Source organism: Neolamprologus brichardi, chromosome 4, assembly GCF_056152115.1.
Source record: "Neolamprologus brichardi isolate AB-2024 chromosome 4, ASM5615211v1, whole genome shotgun sequence".
NCBI lineage: Eukaryota > Metazoa > Chordata > Actinopteri > Cichliformes > Cichlidae > Neolamprologus > Neolamprologus brichardi.
The window spans coordinates 10,873,585-10,897,054 of record NC_142107.1 but is presented as its reverse complement, the minus strand read 5'-3'; the positions used below and the strand labels follow the sequence as shown (position 1 = coordinate 10,897,054).

The 23,470-nt window shown below is 40.0% G+C and overlaps 3 protein-coding genes across 5 annotated transcripts in view; 1 reads left to right on the top strand and 2 right to left on the bottom strand.

Moving 5' to 3' along the window:
- cyth3b (cytohesin 3b) overlaps positions 1 to 6,088 on the top strand; it is a 45,541-nt gene extending 39,453 nt beyond the window's left edge. Inside the window, exons 11-13 of the mRNA XM_006791477.2 lie at positions 1,023 to 1,094; positions 1,245 to 1,399; positions 3,851 to 6,088. Of these exons, the coding sequence (XP_006791540.1) occupies positions 1,023 to 1,094; positions 1,245 to 1,399; positions 3,851 to 3,923 (300 nt within the window). The 3' untranslated portion in view covers positions 3,924 to 6,088. The remainder of the gene's footprint in view (positions 1 to 1,022; positions 1,095 to 1,244; positions 1,400 to 3,850) is intronic.
- Positions 6,089 to 8,817: 2,729 nt separating this feature from the next.
- On the bottom strand, positions 8,818 to 18,339 carry cacng5b (calcium voltage-gated channel auxiliary subunit gamma 5b). The gene is made up of 6 exons (XM_006791478.3): positions 18,150 to 18,339; positions 14,777 to 15,032; positions 12,851 to 12,937; positions 12,038 to 12,178; positions 11,808 to 11,953; positions 8,818 to 10,256 (listed from the first exon to the last, which is right to left on the bottom strand). Exons 2-6 carry the CDS (start codon positions 14,970 to 14,972, stop codon positions 9,996 to 9,998), a joined length of 831 nt encoding a protein of 276 aa, XP_006791541.1. The 5' UTR covers positions 14,973 to 15,032; positions 18,150 to 18,339; the 3' UTR covers positions 8,818 to 9,995.
- Positions 18,340 to 20,424: 2,085 nt separating this feature from the next.
- The window catches only part of prkcab (protein kinase C, alpha, b), a 121,100-nt gene continuing 118,054 nt past the window's right edge, over positions 20,425 to 23,470 (bottom strand). For all 3 annotated transcript variants that reach the window (XM_006791484.3, XM_006791485.3, XM_087839787.1), the window contains one exon: positions 20,425 to 22,883. In XM_006791484.3, the coding sequence (XP_006791547.1) occupies positions 22,719 to 22,883 (165 nt within the window). In that variant the 3' untranslated portion in view covers positions 20,425 to 22,718. The remainder of the gene's footprint in view (positions 22,884 to 23,470) is intronic.

Genomic DNA, 23,470 nt, shown 5'->3' with positions numbered 1-23,470 from the left:
AAAGACTTCTCGGACATGATGTTATGTGCATAGCAAGCCACATTTATTTATCAAATAATTTAATTAAAAATAAAAAAAGCACCAGCACCAGAAACACGGTCTAAAGATCCCGCTTAAAAAGAAGCCTATGAAGTCTAGCATATGTCACTAAAAGTGGCCATACCCCCGGCAATGTGTCACCACCCCTACAGTTGCAATGAAGAGGAAATGCAGTGCTGTACAGAATCAAACCACCAAACTATGAACATGCTTGTTTCTGCTATGAAATGTGTCGTTTAAGCATTTTAAGACCCTGAAGTTGCCCTTCTAGGAACTGAAGTTCTGGCAATTCTGCATTGGGATAATTTTTTTGACTTTGCCCTTGTGCATAACTAATGTGGTTTTAACATGGTTTGTCACCTAAATGTTCTCTTTCTGTATTAGTTTCTGCACAAAATGGCAATAAGCTACTAAAGTTACTGGGTCACAGAAAACTCCAGCGTGTAATTATCACATACTTGTCTTGTGGTCACAGTGGATGAAATGTTGCAGACTGTTTTAATTGTCATATGTGCTCAGGTTGGCATGGGTTACTATTAAATTAGTGTCCCTTACTATGAAAATTAGCCAATAGTGCTTGAATATTTTCACCAGTGCCTTTGTTTCTTTGCTGCCACATCAGCACTGTCCTCTCTTTGCTGTAGTATTATCCTTCAGGACACTATCATTATGTCCCGTCCTCTGGTCAGACTGCAGCATGCACAAGTGGGGGGGGGAACAAGCTACAATCACAGTGGATTTTTCTTTTCTGTGTAAGGCTGTTCCAGTGTTTCTTTCTTATAGAAATCTCATTTTATGCCATTTTTTTATTCATTGTTTTGATTTCCTCTTTCTTCCCCTTGCTCCTTTTCTGGTTTCTGTTCTTTCTTTAATACTTGCTTTTTGACTTTGTTCTAAATTGCTCTTTCTATCTATCTCTGTCTAACTCTGGTTGTTTTCTCCCCTCCTCTCATGTTCCTGCTTCTGATCGCTCTCTCCTTTAGGACAAGGAGCCTCGTGGGATCATCCCACTGGAGAATCTCAGCATCAGGGAGGTGGAGGAGCCCAGGAAACCTGTGAGTGTTGCCTGATTAGAGACCTCAGCCTTTCTCCCCTTGGTTACTGTGTTCACTAAATCTTCCCTTTGTTCAAATATTTCTTCGCCAAAGATAATTATCTGGCACCTGTTTTTGATGACCTTTGACCCCTCTCTGTCCCTCCTTCAGAACTGTTTTGAGCTCTACAACCCGAATCACAAGGGCCAGGTGATCAAAGCCTGTAAGACAGAGGCAGATGGGCGTGTAGTGGAGGGAAACCATGTAGTATACAGGATATCAGCACCCACGCCTGAGGAGAAGGAGGAGTGGATTAAATCCATCAAGTAAGATTCCTCGTAATAGTAATGACGGCACAAAGATCCAGTGTTAAACCAGTAATGGTTGTTGTTACGTCAGAATAAACAAATCGAAAAAAAAATCAGTGAATGTGATTTCCTTGATGTTGGATTAATTTAAGGCAGAAACCAGTTTTAACCTGTTTATTTCAATTAAATCTAGACAACTTGAATATATGAGGTGCTTAAAGTCTTACGAAATCAAAAACCTGACTTGATTTCAGTTTAGGTGATCTCATTCAAGGTCATCTTCTTGAGGACCTTGTTATATCTTTCTCAAAGTCCTGTTCTGACCCTTATACACATGTGATTTCACCACGTTCAAACTAGCACAAACATCACACACCAGCTCTGGCTGTTTGCTGTTTTCTGTTGGCTGCTATTTTTCTGCTATTTTCAAAGGCAGAGGTTTTCATTAGAAAGTACTTTCTCTCTTGAAAGGACATGACAGCATAGTTTGGGTTTGCAAAGTTTCATCTTAAGAAACAACAAGACTTCTGGAACAATGTTCTTCAGACAGAAGCACATTGCTTCGTGCCATATTTGGCAAAAACCAAACGCAGCATATTAGCACAAACACCTCATACCAGCTCTCCAGCATGGTGGTGGAGGCGTGATGATTTGGGCTTGTCTTGCAGCCACAGGACCTGGCAACCTCACAGTCATTGAGTCCATCATGACCTGCTCTGTATACCGAAGTTTTCTGCAGTCACACGAGAGAGCATCTGCCTGACAGCTTGGTGCAAATTAGGTCATGCAACCGGGCAATAGTCCAAAGCATAGCAGCATTTTTACAACAGATTGGCTGAAAAAGGAAAGAACCAAGGTGCTACAATGTGGCAGGACCTTAAGAGAGCTGTGCATTAAATAAAATGTCCACAAACCTCAATTATCTCAAGAAACGTTGCAGAGAAGAGCGGGCTAGAGTTCCTCCGCAGTGATGTGAGACGATAGAGTCCTACAGAAAACAACTGCTTCAAATGACGGCTGCCAAAAACTTTCTTTTTCACGTGACTGTATTTTACTACAGTGTTTAAATTAAACAGTGAAACGAATAACAACATGTTTCATTTCCATCAGATCGTATACATTCACGCTGGCAGTGAGTATACCATTGCTTTGGCAGCTGTGATAACCTTGCTTTTAATGACCTAAATGCTGGATGTTTTGTAATCGCCTGCATAAACGGTGGTGCAATGTCAAAGAGAGTTGGCTCAGCAGAACAGAGTGCTTATATACCGTAATGTAGTGCAATCATCCACCTCCCCTCTCTATACTATCAGAGTATTCACAGGAGACATGATGGGGGATTAGACATTGCGTATAACGCACCAGGGTTGAGCCAGCAAACCTATCCAACACAGGCAGCTCCAAACTAGGGGTGACGCACTCACATCTACCAAAGCTAACAAGTCACAGCTTGCACTTCACCAGAGGGGTCCGAGAGGACTCGGGGTTCTGTGGAGATAAAAGGCTTTTTATGGAAATTATGATTTGCCCCTTTTTTAAAGTAGAGATGATTATAGAGGCAAGGCCTTATCTGCTCATCTTGAGTGTCAGGCAGTGAAGTTGGACCAAGTAGGTCAATTAAGGAAGTGAGCTGCTGTTGTATGAATTAGTGTGACACGTTTGAAGTGAAAAGTGTGCTTTAAAAAAAAAAAATTAAATAATTCCAGTCAATGTATCAGTTTTTAAGAAGCATTTTTCAGGACTGAAAAATGGTGGAGAAGGTTTTTAGCTGTGGCAGCCGCGCTCGGATTTGATTTCTCCACAGTGGAGTTATTGTTTCACAAAATTGGGTTGTAGAAAACAACAATGAGGAGTATGAAAGAGGATAGTCATCTTACACACACTCATTCTTTAGCGTGTGGCGTTATAAAGGGAATCAGAGATATCCGCAGTGGGGGGTTGAGCCTCTTCTTGCTTTGTGCTGGTGCTAACAGGATTTAGCAGCCGTGAAACTGGGCTTTTCGGTAGAGCCCAAATGGCTTCTGACTCACTTGCTGCCTTTGTAGGCTGCCTTTACATCCCCCCCCCTCCCCTCCCCAAACTAAGCAGAAGAGTCTATAAGGAGGAGGACTGTTGTTTGCCCTCCTTCAGACCTATAAGCCTGGAGCAAGAGGAAGAGAGTGTGTGCGACTGCATGGTTCGCTACGTTCCTGGCAGGGTTCTGGAGGAGGGAATCATTGCAAGGTTCCAGCAAGCCAGACTACCCAAAAAAAATAACAACAAACAAAAAGTAGGAGAGGGGGTCCCTCTTCAGAAACCATGGAAACCAAACTAGGTCACTCCACTAACTTTTTTTTTTCTTTTTCTGATCTAGTTAAAGCATGCGTTTGTATAAATGTGCCTGCATTTCCATATCAAAGATGTTTGAGACCCTCCTCTCATGTGGCCTTCTTATTTATTTCATCGCTGTCCTCTGATTGGCTTCTCTAGGGCAAGCATTAGCAGAGATCCTTTCTACGACATGCTGGCCACCAGGAAGAGACGCATCGCCAACAAGAAATGAAGAGGGACAATCAAGTCAACCTCCAAACCCCCTCCATCGTTATCTCCTTAAGTTCATGCATTCATAAACCACACACACTGCAAAGCTGGACTGAAGAGCACAGAGCTGACTTCAACCCCGAAGGCAGACTTTGGTTTCTTTCCTGGACTCTCCACAAGTTGTATGCACTTGCTGGGGAGACATCACACACTTGCTGGGGAGAAAGCAGCGCTCCAGCCAGTAGTTTCTCCTCCATCTCATATACACCCCCCTACCTCCCCAGTCATGCTTATAAGAGGTTTATAGGTTTCCCTAAAGCCCAACCGCCATGTTTCAGGTGCACATGCATGCATGTGGGTTATTGTAGACCAATATGTTTGTATTTGTGTGTATGCAGCAGTGTGCAAGCTATCGGTGCATACCGCATCTACAGTATGGGTGCATAAGTGATGCAAGTGTTCCCTCCATTGTGCTTTATGAAAAAGTTGTTATTCAGAATCAGTTCAGATGTGTGGTCATTGACACGGTGCGCAAAATGTAAGAGTGACTGCTGGAGAAGGGGGGAGGTGGGATGAGGGGATGGATGGACACGTTTGGGACGTGGTTATGACCGCAGTGCAACCTCACCTGGACCACGTCGTCATCTCACTCTGGTGCTGAATTCTTCTCTCAAGGTGCCACGGCTGAAGAGTAACCTCAGAGGACATCAACAACAACAACAAAAAGATGGCTTAGATTTAGGTTCTTTACAGTCAGCTGGACTGATTTCATTTATCTGTGTGGAGCAGAGAATTTTGTAACGTGCATCCTTTCTTACTTTAGCTGAGTAGCAGTGGTGCTTTTGCTAAAGCTTCAAACTCAACTCGCTTTGTGGACTTAAAGTTGCAATCCTTAAGATTTCAGCACCTCTGGTTTGACGGTATCCTGTCACACATTTCCGAACATCTGCTCCCTTACGAGGGGTCACCAGAGCAGGTAGCTCCCACACGTTTGCACCTCCTCTGCAGATCGACCCAAGCATCTTCAGCTCGAGAAGTGAATGTTTGAACTACAGCACAGTCTGCTGTTTAGTGTTTTGACTTTGATTACAATTAGACTTTTTCACACCTTTCCTCACCTTTAATTGAATTATTTTTTAAAAATAGCAAATATACTATTTAAATATTTTACATATGTAATATCGGGTAACCCATTTCCATCAGCCTTAATCTTAGTGAGAAATATATTATGTACCTATGACTGCTTCACAATAAAAGCCCTCTTTTTAAATGCTTTTAACGTGAAACAGTAGCAGGATAACATTTGTTGGCAGCTGTCAAACCAGGATCTCATTTCATTGATATCTTAAGGATTAGAACTTTCAGAGCGCTTTCATTTGAGAAAGTCATTTCTGTCTACTGAGTGGGTTATATTTTTGGCTGTGCAGAAGCCCAGTTAGGTACCAGTCCAATTAAGCTTCTTCTTTTCCTTTCCCTTATCTATGGCCTATGTGAGTGAAGGTCGGTGTGTTGTTGTGATCCTGTTTGCATTTGGTTCGTACTCCTAAAGATCCTTGCTTGCCTTTGTGTTTCTTCTCTTTGAACATTTCTATATCTAATAACCAGCTATCATTTTTGTATTTATTTTCATTTGTGAAATGGTTTAATACTACCTGTAAATGTTCAGCAGTGTATGCCTAAGTTATGTTTGTATATACAATGTATAGCTTTCTGGTCTCTTTGTTGTAGTATGCACAAACTCTGTGTGTAACCATGTTTGAGCCGACTGGCAGTTTGCATCAGCTGAAGTTTGGGGTCTTCTTTGCAAAAGCCTTAAACATAATCATTATAAAATATATGGGGATGATGAATATTGGATAAATAACTGTGACAACGCCGTTTAAAAAGCCATGACTGAGTGAGAAAGGTGGTTGTATTTATGATGATGATGAAGATTATAGTGAATATGATGATGATTATACTAAAGTAATATCGGTGATGGTGATTATATAATTGATGATGATGTCAAAAACACCAGTAGTTTTCTATATAATTGTAAAATACAATGAAAGCCTTGTGGTCAGGGCATGATATTATCTTCTACTGCCCTGTGTGGGCTTATAGTTACATTAACTTTTATATTCTCTGTAAAAGCTATTGGTCACGTTGTACATTACGTGTATCTACATAAAGTATACATAAAGCGGATTTGTGGTGTGTTCATTATTAATGCCGGTCCTGACCTACTTGTTCGCATAAATAATGAGCTGTTATTAATGAAGCACTCAGGCTGCTTAGAGCACGATGAGCTGTTTTTGTGAATGCGGAGGTCATCCTCCATGATGGGGAGCAGTGATGTATACCTGCATCCTGGCGAACACGTGGTAAATTAACAGGAAGTAGGGAAAGGTGAAGGATAACCTATTGGATTTGTGTGTTAACGTGCACAATAAGTGAAGCAATAGCACCCTCTACAGGTTGTTCAGAGAAATAACTAGATGCAGTAGATTCAGTGTTTATGATTATTACAGTGCTCACTGGGTTTCTCTTATTTTGTACACACCATTTATGTCAATGATGTGAATATAAGTGGCTCGTTACATAATAAACCTAAGAAAAACATCCCTATTAAATAATAACAGCTTTAGTAGATTCATAAGACAAATAAATAAAATAAGGGAATATTTAGTCAGCACGGTAAGACAAAGCCAGATAAACTTCTGGTATACAGATGTGTTCAGCTCTAGGGAAAGGTTTCACAGGTGGTGGTCACAGATCATTACTCTCTTCTTATCCCTCCTGACTGATTATTTTCCAATTTTGCTTTTTGCTAGTGTTCTTGTCACAACTGGTAGGATTAGACAAGGTTTGAACATGTTGTCCTGTAGGGACGTCCTCACAGTCCAATGAGAGCATTGATGAGCTTTAGCTCTATTTGGTCGCCTTGGATACCCTGATACATATCATCCCAGAGGTTCCTGAGGCATTAGTGCCTCCTTTATCCAGGAAATGCCTGCACACTCTTGCCACTGAGTTTATGAAACGAGTGGACCATCAGTGGCAGATGTGTCTGTTCTGGTGTGCCACCTGTCAAGCTGCGAGCACAAGTCCCACTGAAGTATAGCAGGCCCCCATGCCACCCTCATGGAGTCTGATTCTGATAGTTTAGTCAGAAAGATGCCCCTCAGTAGCCCACTGGAGATAATCTTATAGGACTCTGGCAGAACAGATGCCGGTCCTGCTGCTGGGTTGATGTATTTCTATGGCCCTGTACAGCTCTCCTTATGTAACAGCACATCTCATCATTTAAGTCGATAGCTTTTATTCCTGCATTTTGGAGCTCTCATAATCAAATTTGACCCACCTGTGTACTTCATACATACCCGCATGACTTTGTATGCGGGTATGTTTTATGGAGGTAAAATTGTGTGTGCAAATTGTGTTAATGTGAAAAACAAACAGTCCAGTTCAAAAGCAGTCTGTATATACTTAATTATTGTGTACCTAATAAATCACTAAAATAGTATATTAAAGTATTATGGACCCAGTGCTCAGCTGATTATCATCCATGGGGACTCCATTCATTGCAGTGTAATGTTATTATACTAAAAACGACTTAATGGAAATGAGAGCTAATGCTGAAAATGTCTGTGATACTTAAATCACATAAACAATACTGTGTGTTTGTGGAGCATTAACTGGTTGGGAATTACAGTCCATTTTATACACAGGTCCCTATTTTCAAAGGCTCAAAAGTAATCGGACAGTCTATAAGACTATAAGACAGGTTTGTAAAACTGTGGCTATGACTTGTACTTGAGCAGGTAGCATAATGATGGACACACTTGGTTTAACACAGTTTATTAGAAAAGCAGAGTGAGACATCACAGTTACAGTACTGCGCAGCAGGCTTGAGCTGCCCCTCATTTCTCTATATTTTGCAAGGAAAATGTGAACTAGGTGCAGTGATTGTACAGATTGTGTACAATTCTAGCAAGCCTAAAAGTTAATACTTGGTACAACGACCTTTATTTTCCAACCAACCTGGAGTCTGTTACGCAAACTTTCTTGTCATTTCTATAAGTAGTCTTCAGGAATAGTTCTCCAGGCTTCTTGCAAGACATTCAAAGCTCTTCTTTGGATGTTGGATGGTTCTTGTTTTGCCCTCCATCAAGATGATCCCACACTGCTTCAATAATGTTACTCTAATTTCGTACCTCAGGGAGAAAACCCTGTTTCCCTGCTTCTTGACAGGCATTCATCCACTGGGACCAATTTTGATTTCCTGTTTCATAGAACATGCCTTTCAGATACTGTTAATGAAATATGCCCCGTTTCCAGCTAACAGTCATTTTGGGAGTCACTTTGTTGGTGCATTACTGCATTCACTAGAGAAATGGATAAAGTGTGTGTTTTTATTACAGGCTGTTAGTAATAAAGTGCCCCTAATTCAAGTTCATCCGTTGAGTTAGGTGCCTTTTTTATGCTGGAACGATTGATCGGTCAGAGTTAAGCGACTTAACAAAATTAAATCATCAGGAAACGATCAGGAAATGAACTGACAATGAGTGAAAGAGCAGCGTCCAAAGAAAACGCTGAAAGACGTTCCGAAGATTAGAAGCAAACTATTTTTAAAGAATTCAGGGATGGCTCAAGACTTTTGCACAGTACTGTAAATGAGAAAGATTGACTCAGTTAGTCACTGCGTAAGCTTAGGTAGTCAGTGTTTGTATTTCGGATTTGAAATGTGCGTAAATAAGAAAGGTTATTTCAGGTTTTGTTTTTGCAGATTTGCACACTGATAAAAAAAAAAAAATGAGCTGAGGAAAGAAAAGGACAAACACTGCCTCCCAGCGGATAAATATGGAATCACAGCGGTAAAATGTAAAGCGCTAAAAAAAAAAAAAAAAAAAGGAAAAAGAAAACTGGATGGCAGACATTTATTTTACAGATGCAACGCCCTTTTAACAAAGATCTCTAGCCGCTCCACCAGGAACAACATCATGAATTCATGTAATCTGGACATATATATATATATATATATATATAAACAAAAACCAGTGTATATAAAACAAGCATCTATGATTTCATGTTATATTCTGGGTCAATGTATAGCTAAATAAAGAGTCAAAGGCATTTCAACATAACGTCTTGAATATGTTGCCTTTAGTTTGATGACAATCCGGTTTTCCTGCTGCCTTTGAAGGTGTCAAATGACAACATCACTGAAAATTAGAACCACATCTGAATGAACTGCCCTTCAACTGCACAACAGCCTTTGTCTGTAGGGTTTGTGAGATGGAGCCTCACGTGTAGTAGGTGGGTAGGCAGTTTTACTGGCTTGTTTTCAGTTTTAAGGGAAAATAAAGGCAGCCAAGTGTTTTTTGCAGCAAACAGTAACCAATAACATGCTCATAGTTTAACACAAATGTGAGGTAAATGAAACTCTGTAGAAATACAAACTGCAAACGACCGGACACATTTTACATTCTGCTCTTTTTTTTTACATTTGGCTCTGATTGCAGAGGTATTGCTGATTGTGATCATGAGCAACTTCTGAGCGAAATGTGTGCTTTTGAAACTGCACATCCAATGAAACATCAACCACAGATATTATTGTGCCTTCTGATATTATTGTTATTGCACTGATGTGATCTATACTAGCACATATAGAAGGTCCTAAAACATGACACACTCATTTAAATCACAAAAGGAAGCAAAGAAACAGCTGTGAGGCACTGGAAAGTACTGGAAACACAGTTCAAAGTAATCTATACTTGACCTTCTGAACATGAAAATAAAAAAAATATTTAAATGTTTTTGAGATCTTTGCAGAAGCAGAGGCACAATGACCATGTATTGTTTCTTCTAAAATCTGCAAATTTTGCAGTCGTGTCTGCTACAACAACAAACTCCCCAAAATCTTTTCTGACCTGATAAAAAAAAAAACGTAAAAACAAACAACAACTTGCTGAAAATTACTGGTTTCCAAATCACTTGACCACGGTCGTAATGGTGCAAACTCACAGTTAAATATCAACCTTGTATCTTAAACTCTGGCCTTTTGTCAATGCCTCGGTGACTCTTTAGTAACTGGTAGGTTACTAACCGCCCTTCAGCAGGGCGAAGAGGACACCTGATCATAGTCAGGACATTTGAGGAGAGCAGGGTAGCTGGTACTCATCTGAAGGGAAGCTTCACTCGAGATGTCCGAGGGGCTCCGTCCACGTGACCAGGCCTCCGGGTGGAGGAACTGACCAGAGTGGTCGGAGCAGTTGCTGAGGCGAGGACGGTAGAAGCTGGGATGGCGGGGCTGGTAGAGCTCCTCTGCTGCGTAGCGCTTCATGAACAGGTAGACTGACATGACGCCGGCGCTCTGCAGTGAGGAAGAGTCAGTTTATTCATAAATAACAATATGATCATTATGGCTTATAGCTTAAGACATTCAGTAATTAACAATCTGAAATTATTAGAACACAGAGAGAAGTATGTCCATTTATACACTCAGTACTTGGTTGGGACCATGAATTACTGCATCAGTGCATCGTGCCATGGAGGTGGAGGTGTCTGATGGCTGTGCTAAGGTGTTATTGGAGCCCAGGTTTCTTTGATAGCAGCTCTCAGCTTGTCTGTATTTTGGGGTTGGGTATTTCTCATCTTCCTCTTGAAAGATGCTCTGTGGGGTTCAGGTCAGGTGAGCTCGCTGGTCAATCAAGCGCAGTAATAATATGGTCAGCAAATCATTTGGTAGTAGTTTTGGCACTGTGAGCAGGTGGACTTTGCATTACCACGCTTCGATACAAATTAAATATTCTAATGATTTGCGAGTCACCTCTGATGAGCTCATGAGCTATAAACACGAAAAAGAAACTAAACAAACAAAAACAAGAGTGAAACCAAACCTCCAACAAGGCAGCTCACTCTCTGGGCAGCTTTTACTTTGAAGGGAATACCATTGTATTTTGTATATATTCAGTTTGTTTAAGAAGCTGTTATTTTCCCTTCTGAAACGTATTTTAATATACTTGACACAATTTTGAATATTGCTTTTTTAATACAAACACAAAAACCGAAAAACCCAACAATTATAAAATTGTTCATGTATTCAAATTGTTGACTTGTTGAACGTATTTAAACATTTGTAACACATTAATGTAATGTACATAACACAACATGTACTCAAAAATGCTAACATGTTGTCATCAGTCTGAAAACCTGTTGTCTCCTTGATAAGCTCTATAAAGCATTTTCATTACTTTGACCTTCAGATCAATTGATTGACATTGAAGGAGAGGTCAGAGGTCAAATGTAACGTGATATTTTAAATCTTTAAATGGTACTTTCTATATGTTGACAACATATTCCACACTTAAGGCTTTTTGTCAATTTTCGACCAATAAATCAGTCAATCTACATCTCGACGAATTCATTTAAAACTTTGGAGCCATTGTGTTTACAGACAGAATGACACGCAAACGCAAAAACACAAGTAATGAATACAGGATAACTGAAAGTTTACATTTTTATCAATTCAATAGTATATTAGAATAACTAGTATATGAATACTGTAAACATCTGTATCCATGCATGTTAATAATAATATCATAATAACTGTTTACCTGAGGTAATCCTGTATTTCCTCAATGTGAACCCTGGAGGGCAGTAAACACTCAATACTACGAGCACAGTCATTTTAAGGAGGAGATTTCAAAATAAAATCCTTCCTATTTACCTTCCTGTTACTACCACACATGCCAACAAGTGCACAGCGGCAATGAGAGCTCAGTGTTTTTATGTTATCTAGATTTATTCATGTAAACATGTTTCTTCTTGAATGTTTTTTAGCGTGTGAACTGACGGATGCTGCATCCGCAGCCGTGCCAAACAGCAGTAAAAGTCATTTCTTTTTTTATGTTCAGCTTCTCACCTCAGTGAGCAGGAAGGAGAGGGCAGCAAAGGCAAAGGACCAGCCGTACTTATAGGAAAAATAGGCCTCACTGCTCTTCGTCCTGTTCAGCATTTCATCATTTATACTGGAAATGTACAGCACCAGGCCCACCACCAAAGCCAGACCTGAGAGACGGAGAAACTGGATGTTAAAAAAGTATAAGGGAGACGCGACAAGAGATGATCCAGAGAAAGGAGGAGTTGCCTTACCTGAGAGGATAAAGAAGATTCCAGAGACAAATGCCAGGATGGTGCGGTGAGGGCGGACGTGGCCGATGTTATTGAGGACAAAACCGATGAACATGAAGAAGAGGCTGACCAGAGGGAACGGAGTGGCTGAACGGATCATCTCTGAAGAGGAGGATAAAGAGTAGATGAAGGAACCTGCTGTTTAAGCACAAAAACACTAAACAAATGATCGAGCCAAAGAAGCTGAGATATTAAAAAAATACTAAATACTTATAAATAAGAAAAAAAGAAGAATAAAAGTCTTTTAATATGGAAATTGGAAAAAATGACATTTAGATTACCTTAATATCACAAAGGGAAATTAGGGCCTGTTTTGATCTATTTTAATTATACAGCAGTTTTTTAATTTGTCGTCTTTGATAGAAAATAGTTTTACATTCAAACTAGAGAACCTCAGAAGAGAACAATGGAGAACAATGAGTCTTGAAATACAAAAACTAGAATAAAATTCCCCCAAATGGAGCGCTGCACTGGAGCTCATTATATCGACTAACTGGAGTGATTTATCCTTCAGTTAAGTTTTGACATTGAGTTTTACTGAAGGACTGTCTGTGAAGAGGCAATAAGTATTCCAGGGAGGAGCAGGCAGCGACGCGAGGGTTCAGATGAGTCAGACATATGTGGTCTCACTGCATTCAACTTCTGAACACGAGCTTATTGGAAAACAAGTTCTCAGACAGAAAAATGCCCCCAGCCTTTTATATGAACAAGTGCTAGTTGTGATTACTTATTTTAAAGCTGCAGCTGGAGGCGGTGTCTCCTGCTGGTACTTACTGAGCACGTTCACTGTGGACTCTGACGTCAGCTGGACATTCATTGGCATGATGTACTCGATGGTGAAGCAGCGACCTGACTCATCACCTGCAAAGGAACGAGACAGAAGTGAGGGCGGGACTCATACGAATTTACCCTCGCAAACATCGGACAAACAGATGTGCAGAACTCTTTGAGGATTAAAAGTCAGTTATTTAAATGACTAGAATTAAAGTGGAGCTTAAAGAAGGTTTAACAATCAGTGAGAACAGAAGCAAAAGGCTGAAACAGGCAGAGAAGAGGTCGGCATGTGGGCAGAGGCATTTTAAGAGACACATGGCAGCCAAAGAGTCCTAAATAAAAATCTGTGGGAGAGTTCCTGCCCCACATAACTGACTTAGTGACAATCATATGACACATACTGACACAGGCTCACAACAGTTTTAGATGTGGTGGCAGGGATATCTACTCATTATTTTTGCTGAATGACGTTTGCTCAGCTGCTCTTGGATGATCAGAGATTTCATAAATGAGTTGTAAATGAACTTATAATGTTGTGTAGTAGAAGTCTACATCACAAGGGGAAAAAACCTTTTTAAAACATATTTTGGGGCAAAGTTGTCAAACTTGTGAAACATTTTTTTTTTTGTGTGTTTGTTTGTTTTTGAGCAGATTTGTTTGGTGATTCTGTGCATGCTTTCTTTATGTGAATGTGACCATTTAAATGAAAACAAGCTTTAAAATAATAGAGTCGAAGCTTGGTCGTGGGACACTTATCCATTGTAACCAAAGGTAGTTTTGAGACAGGGACTAGTTCCTCTGGTCGTTCCTGTGATGACCGAGTGTCAGTATGTGGGAATGTGTTGTTTTGTCTTATTGTGCTACTTATTTTCCACTGTACTCACTTAGACCTTCTCACTGTGGAGTCTTGGGACTCACTTAGGGTAATACGGACATTTACAAAATGCTGTGAATACACAAACTAGCCCAGATGATTCTAGACAAAATATATGGACAAAAGTACTGAGCCATCCCAAATACAGAAGCTGCTCAGACATGGAAACCCATGCTGTGAAGCTCCCGGCGCACAGCTTTTGTGCTGATGTTAATGCCAGAGGAGACTTGGAATGCTGTAGGTACTGCATCAGCAGAGGTTAGGGTACTTTTACACATTATGTAACCCTGTTCTATAATTTCACTCCTGTCACAAAGAGTAAAAGCAGTGTTACTAACATAGAGAGGGACCAAAAGAGGACACGAGAAGGTTGGACAGCTACAGCTGATGGTACAAAAGATTATCTGATGTTTTTGAACAACATGGCTAGTGAAGATTCAAACCTTCACTAGTGTCAAGATTGGAGTGACTTTGTCCAAATTTGTCAGTTTTTGCATGTTCTGATTCCCAAAGAGGAGCGACAGTAGCATAACCTGCTGAAAATTAATCACAGTGCAGAACACACAGTACACTGCAGCTCTGACCTTGATAGTCACATATAAGTAGAACATATCCAGTAATATTCCCTAATGGCCTTTTTTAGCTTGATAATGCTCTAAAATGCTACACAGGCATGACGTTGTGCAGGACAACATCACACAGACACGAGGACTCATCCTCTGTCTCCTCATTGCTCTTTTTCTCACTTTTACTTGTACTCGACACTTACTCACAAGCTCTCTTTCCCACTCACACACACAGTGATGAAGTAATTGTGAATGTGTGTGAATATGAATGCTGGTGGTTTACATGATGATACATCACTGTGACAGCTTGCTGCTGTCGCCACCTTTACTGTAGAGATGATGAAGATCTTGAATGCGAGAGTGTAAAATCCAGTGGCGTTATCTGTTCTACACTTTTGATTCATCCATGACTAACTGACAAATTTTAGGAGCACAAAGATAGCCGTACCCACATATTTCCTTAATTTTTAAAATTTAGCCACTAACCAGCCAGAAAGCAGACTCTCCAGAGGCCAGAGTGCAACGAGGTCTTGATGTCAGTGCTCTGGTTCAGAGGCATAATGACTCCCTCCTCCAGGTAGAGCCAGTAGTCTGTGCTCACTGCCACTCCCAGCAGCCCCAGGCCACTGATTGCAAAGACACTGCTCAGCAAAGTCAAGGCCTTCCTGCTGCACGCACTCATGGCCACAGCAGGGTGAGCTCCAGCAGCCGATGTAAAATACAGAATAATCCAAGCAGCAAGCTGGAGGAGAAAAAGGGAGATGGATGTGGCACTTTAAAAGAAGCTGGAAACAGAAACCACCAAAAAAGATGCTTAAAATAAAAAAAAATTTAAAAAAAAACATTAAGAAAAAAAAAAACACTAAGAAAAAAACAAACTATAACCTCAAAAAAACTACGACCAAACAAAAGTTAAAAAAAAAAGATTCTGTGACATATAAAACGTGAATTTTTTATTTATTTTTAGCAAAATTCAAAATGTTATTTACACAATTATGACAAAAAAACCCTAAAAAGCCTGAACCACAAAATAATTTCCAGAAAATTCTGTTTATTGAACCTTCTGACAACTAAAAACAAGGAGTCATAAATTATAATTATTAATTTGCATATATGAGTTTTAATTTGAGTTATATTTTAACTAGCATTTTTATTTTCTTTTGCAATCTACTGCTTAAAATATATATATTGTGCAATTTATTTAGGGTTCTGTTTGTGGGTTTTGTTTTTGTTTGTTTGTTTTTTTAATAATGTAGAGGTCTCAAAAACTCTTACAGGGTTAAAGGCTGAGAATACTATTATTAGCATAAACCTAGTTAGCTTAGCATAAAGAAACTGGGAAATCAGCTCCTGTGACTGGCTACAAGGAACAAAATCTGCCTTCCACTATTTTGTAATTCATGTATATGTTTATGAAAATTAGCTTGTTCCAGACTATTTATCTCAACTTCTTGATAAACACACTGCTGCTCACTGTCTTGTTTGCAGCTAGCTGTATTTAGCTGAAGCTAGTGTAAAACTGAAGACTGGGGGAGGACACAGTCTCTCAGTCTGTAACATCAGGACTTTGAAACAGTCTACAATACCAGCTATGTTTAGCTAACTTTGTGGATTTGTTGAGTTTCCTTTTGTATTATTGTTTTACTGTCTGAGTTTAGCCTGTTTTTAACATGGTTTTGTGTTGCTAGCAGCTGTGTTTTAATTTTCTTTTCATTGTTCATTGTGCATATTCCTAGTTTTTACTTATTTTGTTTAACAGCGCTTTGTGATTACTATATGCTTCACACCTGGATGGAAACAAGCTAGTTATTCATCTTTTTTTCCCCCAATATTTATGCTAAGCTAAGCTAACTGCACACTTCAGGATGTGCTGGTTGTATTATTTGTTTATCTATGTATTTGTTTATTATTTTTGCTGTTTATGAGTAAAAATTTCAGGCTAATATCACAAAATCGGGAGTTGAGTTGAGTTAAGTTGAGTTAGATATCATGAAATTTCAAATTACTCAGAAGTAAACTGAAATTTTGAGAGAGTCAGTATTGTGGGACTCATAGCTTCAAATTTTGAGTTATTTTAATGGCAGAAACAAGCTTCCTTAAATAAAGAATACACGGTTCATGACGGAGTTAATGTTTATATTTCATCAGTCTGGCACCTTTCCCAGTCTCAATTCATTCCATTAAAGAGCAGTGTTCAGATTCATAAAACACCACCATAACCTCTAAAATCTTTGCATATTTATGTAAATACAAACTTCAACAAAGAGGTTTCCATTACAGAAACTGTGATGGGGCTTGAGGTGTGTCGCTGTGACACTTTCAGAGCAAAATCAAAAGAGAGAACGAGTGGAAAAAACATTGTAGCATTTTTTTTCTTTTTACATTTGACTCCAAGTTTCATTATCACAGAAAATACTAATTCAGTCACGAGAATTAACTATCCAACCTCCCACAAAAAGGAAAATGAAGTGTGATTCAATAAAACCTGTTTGAGCCTCCAGGCAGCGGTACATTAAATGTGTCGCAGTCTGCTACTATGAATACAAACGGTCACTTTATCTGAAATCCAAGACGAGCTTCTGACGTTTTACGGCCATGAATCCAACAGTGCAAGCCAGCACTGGGATCTGGCCGACTGATAACATAATGAGACATCATCTGAAGAGACAAGGTGATGATTTACATCCCATTTAGGAACCCCATGTGAATAATTTCCGGGTGGTGATAAGGGGGAAGGATCAAGTAGAGGACAGATATTAAAGGGGGCTAAATAGTAGCTAATTCATAGCATATTTATGAAACAGTTTTGCATAAATAGGACTATTTTCCCTCTACAAGCACATTAATCAGCCCCTTGAGCAACTAGAGTTTAAGCTGCTAAAAAAGCCAGTGGCTGCTCTTTAAGAGATCACATTTTATCAGTAGAAAAACCCTCCATATCATCTAAATCATCCCCCAACAAGGTCACCTCATTTACTCTGAAACAGCCAATATTCATATATCACAAGTCAGACTGTTATCCAGTACCATCCAGAGCATTTAATCACGTATTTTATTACTTAGTGACAGCAGCGTGCTGACAGAAATTAAAGGATCAATACACAAACCGGGAATACTGCAATTACACGGTCAGTATTGAAAACACAGAGACCACCAGGACACCTCCAATCAGCATTATTTTAAGTAGAAATAGAATTCAAGATATTTGTGCAAAATCTGCTTCACTATAGGTCACATTTTTTAAAAACAAACAAACAAACAAACAAAAAGGTGAGTAAACAATAAGTGGACACTGGAATTCTTCAAATATGCAGTTATATCTTTCTGAAATAGCAATAAAGGAAAAGATTATTGTACAAATATAATGTAAAAACGCACACTGGGTTTCTACATGACTATTATAATCTGTCATTACTTCACAGGTTAAATTCCTTTAGAGGGATGGAAAAACACTCCTTTTAGCATTATCGCTCCATAACATGTCAGTGCACAATATTCACACTTCACTTATCAAACATGAAGGAGCTCTTTCATCCACAATCAAGACTAAGTGTCCTCAAACGTCTCTTCTTAATCCAAGATTGAACTCTGACCATGAAGGTTATAAGCACAGTTTCATTGTTACTCCTATTAAAACCAAACATGTTGTCACAATGAAGTAAACAGCTAAGATATGGGTACATAGTGAGCTAAGGAGTACTGTGTGTATAGACTTGTGTAGGAATATTAGACTCCAACTCAATACTCAAATGAAACAGATCATTGCAGGTAACTGATCAAGGATTAAAAATAGTTGACCATTTTAGATTAAAGCTGCTGATTAATTTAAAAAGAGAGAGAGAGACTTTATCACACGCACCTGTTTATGATCCGTCTGGCTCTTCCTGCACTCGGAGCAGAGATTGCGCCCAGAGTTGTGAATTAAAACCTCACTCCTGCAGTTTGCCCGCTGAAGGTCTGACTTACGCAGGAAGATCAGCGTTGCTCCGTCGAGTCGGTCACGAATTCGTTCGGAAAACTGTGTAATCTTTGGGTAGAGAGATAACGCATTGCAGACACAGTCCGTGATAAACTGAGACGGACCGCTGGTCCCGCTCTCTGCTGCGTGATATCAGAGAGAGAGAGAGAGAGTTGCATTGTTGATGTTGTGGAGAGAGAGACCTGCTATAAAAGCGAGTCCACTCCACTGCTAATGAGCCAACTGGTCAAAGCTTTGATTAACTCTCTGCGATGAATCAATGAATTTAAGTCAGTGTGATGTCCTTTACATAAACTCACTCTGTTTCTATCAGGACCAAGGACAGCTCCAATCAGAAAAGGATAGAGTAGTTTATGTTCTGTAATGAAATTCTTTACAGATCCATGTTGTATATTATAAACTAGCATTTTATCTATTTATGGTCACATCTTAAAGAAAACACACCTCCAAGCAGGGGTGGAAAACTACCCTGATTATTCGAACAACTAGTCGTTTGTTCTGCTGTAAAATGGTCTCTGTGATTCATATACACTCTCTGGCCACTTCAATAGCTACACAGAGGATGCGACACTGTGGTCATAAACGGACGCATCTGTACTCAGGTAGGCTGCGGTGTTTAAAGTTTAAAGTGAAGTACTCAGTTGGTGCCAAAAATTTGGTGCTAAAAAGTATCCGCCACGTTATTTCACAAGCAGGCTGAACTATAGATACATGACATGTAATACATTTCATGTTGTTTACTCTAAATTCTGACCCTAGCTTCGGACTTTGACAAGCAGAAATCCAGACTCATCAAACCAGGCACCACTTTTCCAGTCTTCTATTGTTCAGTTCTGGTGAGCCCATGTGAATTATACACCCCGTTTCCTGTTCTTTGCTGACAGGAGTGGCACTTGTTGCTGTCTTCAGCTGCTGTGCTCCCTCCGCTTCAAGTTTCGACGCGTTGTGCGTTCAGAGATGCTCTCCTGCATACCTTGGTTCTAACAACTGGTTATCTGAGTTACTGTTAGCTTCTTGTTAGCTCAAATCAGACTGTCGGTTCTCCTCTGACCTCTGGCATCAACAGGGCATTTTATTTCAGAGCACTGCAACGTCTATAAGTCTAAACGTGCTGCCAGTTGAACCCAATAAAAGCGCCAGTGGCACTAGTTGGTTCAGTTTTTTGTTCTGCCTGTTTGTTAGCAGTCTAGTGACCACAGATTTTATGATATCGTTTTTTATGGATCATCTTCAAACTTCACAACAGTATTCGAGGCCTTGGGGAACATGAGTACCTTGGTTGGCTAAGCATTTGACCCTCGATCATGTTGCAATAAAAACATAAAACATAAAAAGGTGTAGTACAGCACTTGCCCTTTGGGGGGAGTTGCGCTCTCTGAGTCTTTCTTGTATACTGTGATAGTGGAACAAAATAAACATATACAATACATAATGCATAATTCAATCACTGGTAATTTAATCTCCTTTTCCTCAAGCCAAATAAGGGTGGCGGTGACATGATTAAATTGGTAGGAAATAAATAAAAAAAACAAAAAGCTTTTTTCTTTTATGCATTATTTATTGTGAAATAAAGTCAAATGGGGATTGGTGGAACAAAAAGGTTAAAAGGTAAAGAAAAAGCATAAAGTAACACAAGTAACAGTGTTGAAGTTGTACTTAAACGACCTCAAGGACTGTAATGTTTTGCTTGTAAAAGCTTTTAAACCACACGCCCGTGCCATCCAGCTTCTGTCGTGTGCAGTGTGTACAAAACACACAGCGATGTGAAAACAATGCGGCATAATGTCATTCATGCGCTTGCTACTTTAGGCATTTCAGCATGAGACAAAAATACTATGAGGCAAAAGTGAGAACCAGGAAATTTACTGCAATAACTTAAGCTGTGAGTCACACTGCCCGAGTGTAGGCCTGTGGTATGTCACCGCTATTAACTCTGGCAAAGGAGAACTTAAACCATAAAATCTAAACCTAAAGGTAAGAAAACAAATGAATGATATCCAGTAGGTCAAATTAATCTCCTTCAAATCAAGAGAAAGCCTGCGTGTGCCGTTGACATGTGACATGATGTAAACGCAGATTAACACGTGACCACTAAGAGCTGCGATACAGAGTTAGAAGAAAAAGTCCACAATAAAAAAAAAAGAGCGGAGGAATATTTTCATTTTCATACTTTATTTATGCACAGTATCCGTCATACCACAAATAACAGAGGAACGAGAAGAATCAGGTTAACAAAAAGCAAGGGCAGTGAAAGGAGACATACAAACATCCCTGTGGCTCTAACTGTAGTGGTTCTGTACCCTGACGAGCCCAACTTATGATGATCTCTGTTAAGGGGTTGTTTTTGTTTTTAAATCCCTCTTTCAGTTCAGATTCTCAATGTGAGACATGTAAACACGCAGATTAAACGTAGAGATCTCATTTTGGTCCTGATATATGTGACAGCTGCAGGGCTTAAAAGCTGTGGTAAAAAGTCTTCCTTAATTTGGCAGTTCATTTTGAAGATTCACTGTTTTAATTTGTACATATTGGTAATTAAAACACAACCCCCCCCCCCCCCCCAAAGAAATACAGAAATAAACAAACTGCTTGACGCACCTGACTGAAATAAAAAAAAAGACTGTTTGGCACCGGTAAACAAAAAGCCATTAGAAGCAATTTACACACATTTGTCGGCTTATATTTCAGCATTTTAGCCAAACAGGTCCGGCTACATGACAGCGAAACTGGGAAGAGACATGAAAGCGCACGATGCTGCTTGGACTGGGATGGTGGGGGTTTGTCTAATTCTGCGCGGTAAGGTGGGAAACTTCATGCTCCACACCAGGGATCTCTGTATTTCATGCAAGGGGTCTTTCTCATGCTTAGATCAGGCCTCGCCTCACGCATGCACACACGATATATATAAAGAAAGGACGTATTTCGGCCCCGCAGGAAGGGCTCTGAAATCCTCATTAGCATTAACGTGGTTTAGTTACATAAGGAGTCAGCCCTGAGACGACCAAGGCAAGAGGGCATTCAACGGTTCCACGCACAGTAAGTGCTGCATATTCTCTATATGACACTGAGTAGAAAACAATGGATAAGTAGTGGAAATACATATAACAAGGTTTGCTGATACCAAAGCTACCAAAGATTCAGCCAAATGTTATATATCTCTTCTTAGGGCTAATCTAAACATAGAAATGTCCGAACCGTCTACGGTAATAAAAGCACATTCAGTTCGTAGTATAAAATCTGCAAGTAGCTCGTCGCTTCGAAACATATTTACATAAAAGACCCCCCAGAAACGAATAAATAAAACAAAAACACGGTCGACTCACGACAGAGGGGGGTTAGACGTCGCTCTGAACGTAAAAGCTGTCTTTTAAACAGAACATTAAAACAGGGACAAACTCCCTTTTTTGTTTTTCCCAATTAGGACCCTCTCTTTTGAAGAAAACGTACGACAGTTATATATCAACGCTGTTTATATCGTAATACTAAACTTTACAATGATACCAGACGTGTAATGCATCCTAGAGTCTACTGCTCGTACAGAGTCAGAAAATAAGCATGCAACAGAGATTTGCTTTGTGCATATGGAAAATAGCATCGTTATCATTCAAAACACTGCGACTTTTTAGCCACACTTTTCTGACCCTATAGCCACTGTAGGCAACATCTGTTGCATTGAAAAGACCTAGACGGTTTGTAACTGTAGCAGTTTGACTCAGCTTCTCCGTGTCAGGTTAGGTATACTGTAGTTTTACATGTCCTACAAAACAACAGATACAAACAGCCCCTGTTTAAGGGTTTCGGTTATTTTTTTTTTACTGGGAAAAAAGGCCAGAGGAGGAAGAGTGGAGAAAAAACACTACAAGGACAGCAATAGAAATGTGTTATTCCACTTCTACTTTGGCACTCATGTAACAGTATACTACCTCTTTTTTTGTTTGTTTCTTTTAGTATATAAATATAATTTACACATGTAGCAGTTCAGAAGTAGATAAAGCCGGGACAGAGCAGAAAAAATAGGTTCCGTATTTCTTGTGCATTGCAGCTCTTTGTGTGGTGACATGGGGGAAGCATGGGAGGTGGGATGAGCGGGAAAACTGATTAAATACCTAAAGAGATAGTAACTGATACTGACACACATTTGTTCACAAGGTAAAGGCTGTGGGTCTGGAAAAAGAGGCAGGGAGTTAGAATAAAAGAACATACTGTGAGATGTTTGGGAAAGCGATTCTCTTTAGATTGTACATATATGGTTTTCACACTTTGCTCCTCTCTCCTCGGTCGTTTCTCGATGCGGGTGTTGATAGCTAGTAGACGGAGCACTGCGGAGGATGAATCGAGTCTGTTGACAGCGGGGTGTTCGGTTGAGACCGGAAGGAACCTGTATTCAGTGACAGTCGTGCTTTTTTTGTGTGTGTTTTTCCTTCTTTAAAATCTCCGTTCTCTCTCTCCTCATACCACGCTGTGCAGGGATGGATGGAGGAACTGGGGGTTGATGTAAGAAAAGCCGGCGAACTCGCCCTGGTCGATGTTGGCAATGACCAGCTGGTCCGGAGGGGTGAGGACGGGTTGGGTACGCGTGAAAAACTTGTCAAAGTTTTCTGCTCCTTTGCCGCACTGAAAGAGATTAAAAAAAAAAAAAAAGGATGTCAGATGCAGAAAAGGGTCAGTTATCTTTTTGATCACCGGGCAGTAAAAAGCTGGTTAACAGTAACAGGATTGGAGTGGCATGATGAAAGGTGCTTCCTCGCTTTCATTAGAAAGCTTCACAACAGTCCCAGGGAAGGGGTGCAGGAAAATGTCAAAGCCTGACGTGTAGCCGGGCAGATGCTGTAATTAGATTAGGAGCTAACCCTAAGCACCCACAGTGGAGGTCATTAGCATCGGTTTGTGGCCCCGCTCGGGGCTTTCGTGTGTCTAAGCAGCTGAATATATATACGGTTATAGCCGTGTGTTGTGCACAGTCACGACACTTACAGGAAAATGAGACAAATTCACTCTGAATGAATAATCCACAACAAAAACAAACCTGTAGTGCATTTCAGCGCCTGCTGTTCCCAACACATTTTCCTCAGGAGACATATCAGCATGTGAGCATTTTCAGCTTCTTCTATAATATTACAAAAGCCAAACCATAAAGGCTCAGATGGAGGCTTTGTTTGGCAGTCCCTTCAGACCAATTAATGACACAGTGTATGAGATCA

Excerpts from the sequence above, each read along its gene's own strand:
- cacng5b (XM_006791478.3), bottom strand. The coding sequence starts at position 14,972 with ATGAGTGCGTGCAGCAGGAAGGCCTTGACTTTGCTGAGCAGTGTCTTT. Across the intron at positions 12,938-14,776 it reads GAGAGTCTGCTTTCTGGCTG|GTGATGAGTCAGGTCGCTGC; the intron begins GTTAGTGGCTAA and ends GTTCCTTTGCAG. Across the intron at positions 11,954-12,037 it reads AATCTTCTTTATCCTCTCAG|GTCTGGCTTTGGTGGTGGGC; the intron begins GTAAGGCAACTC and ends TCCGTCTCTCAG.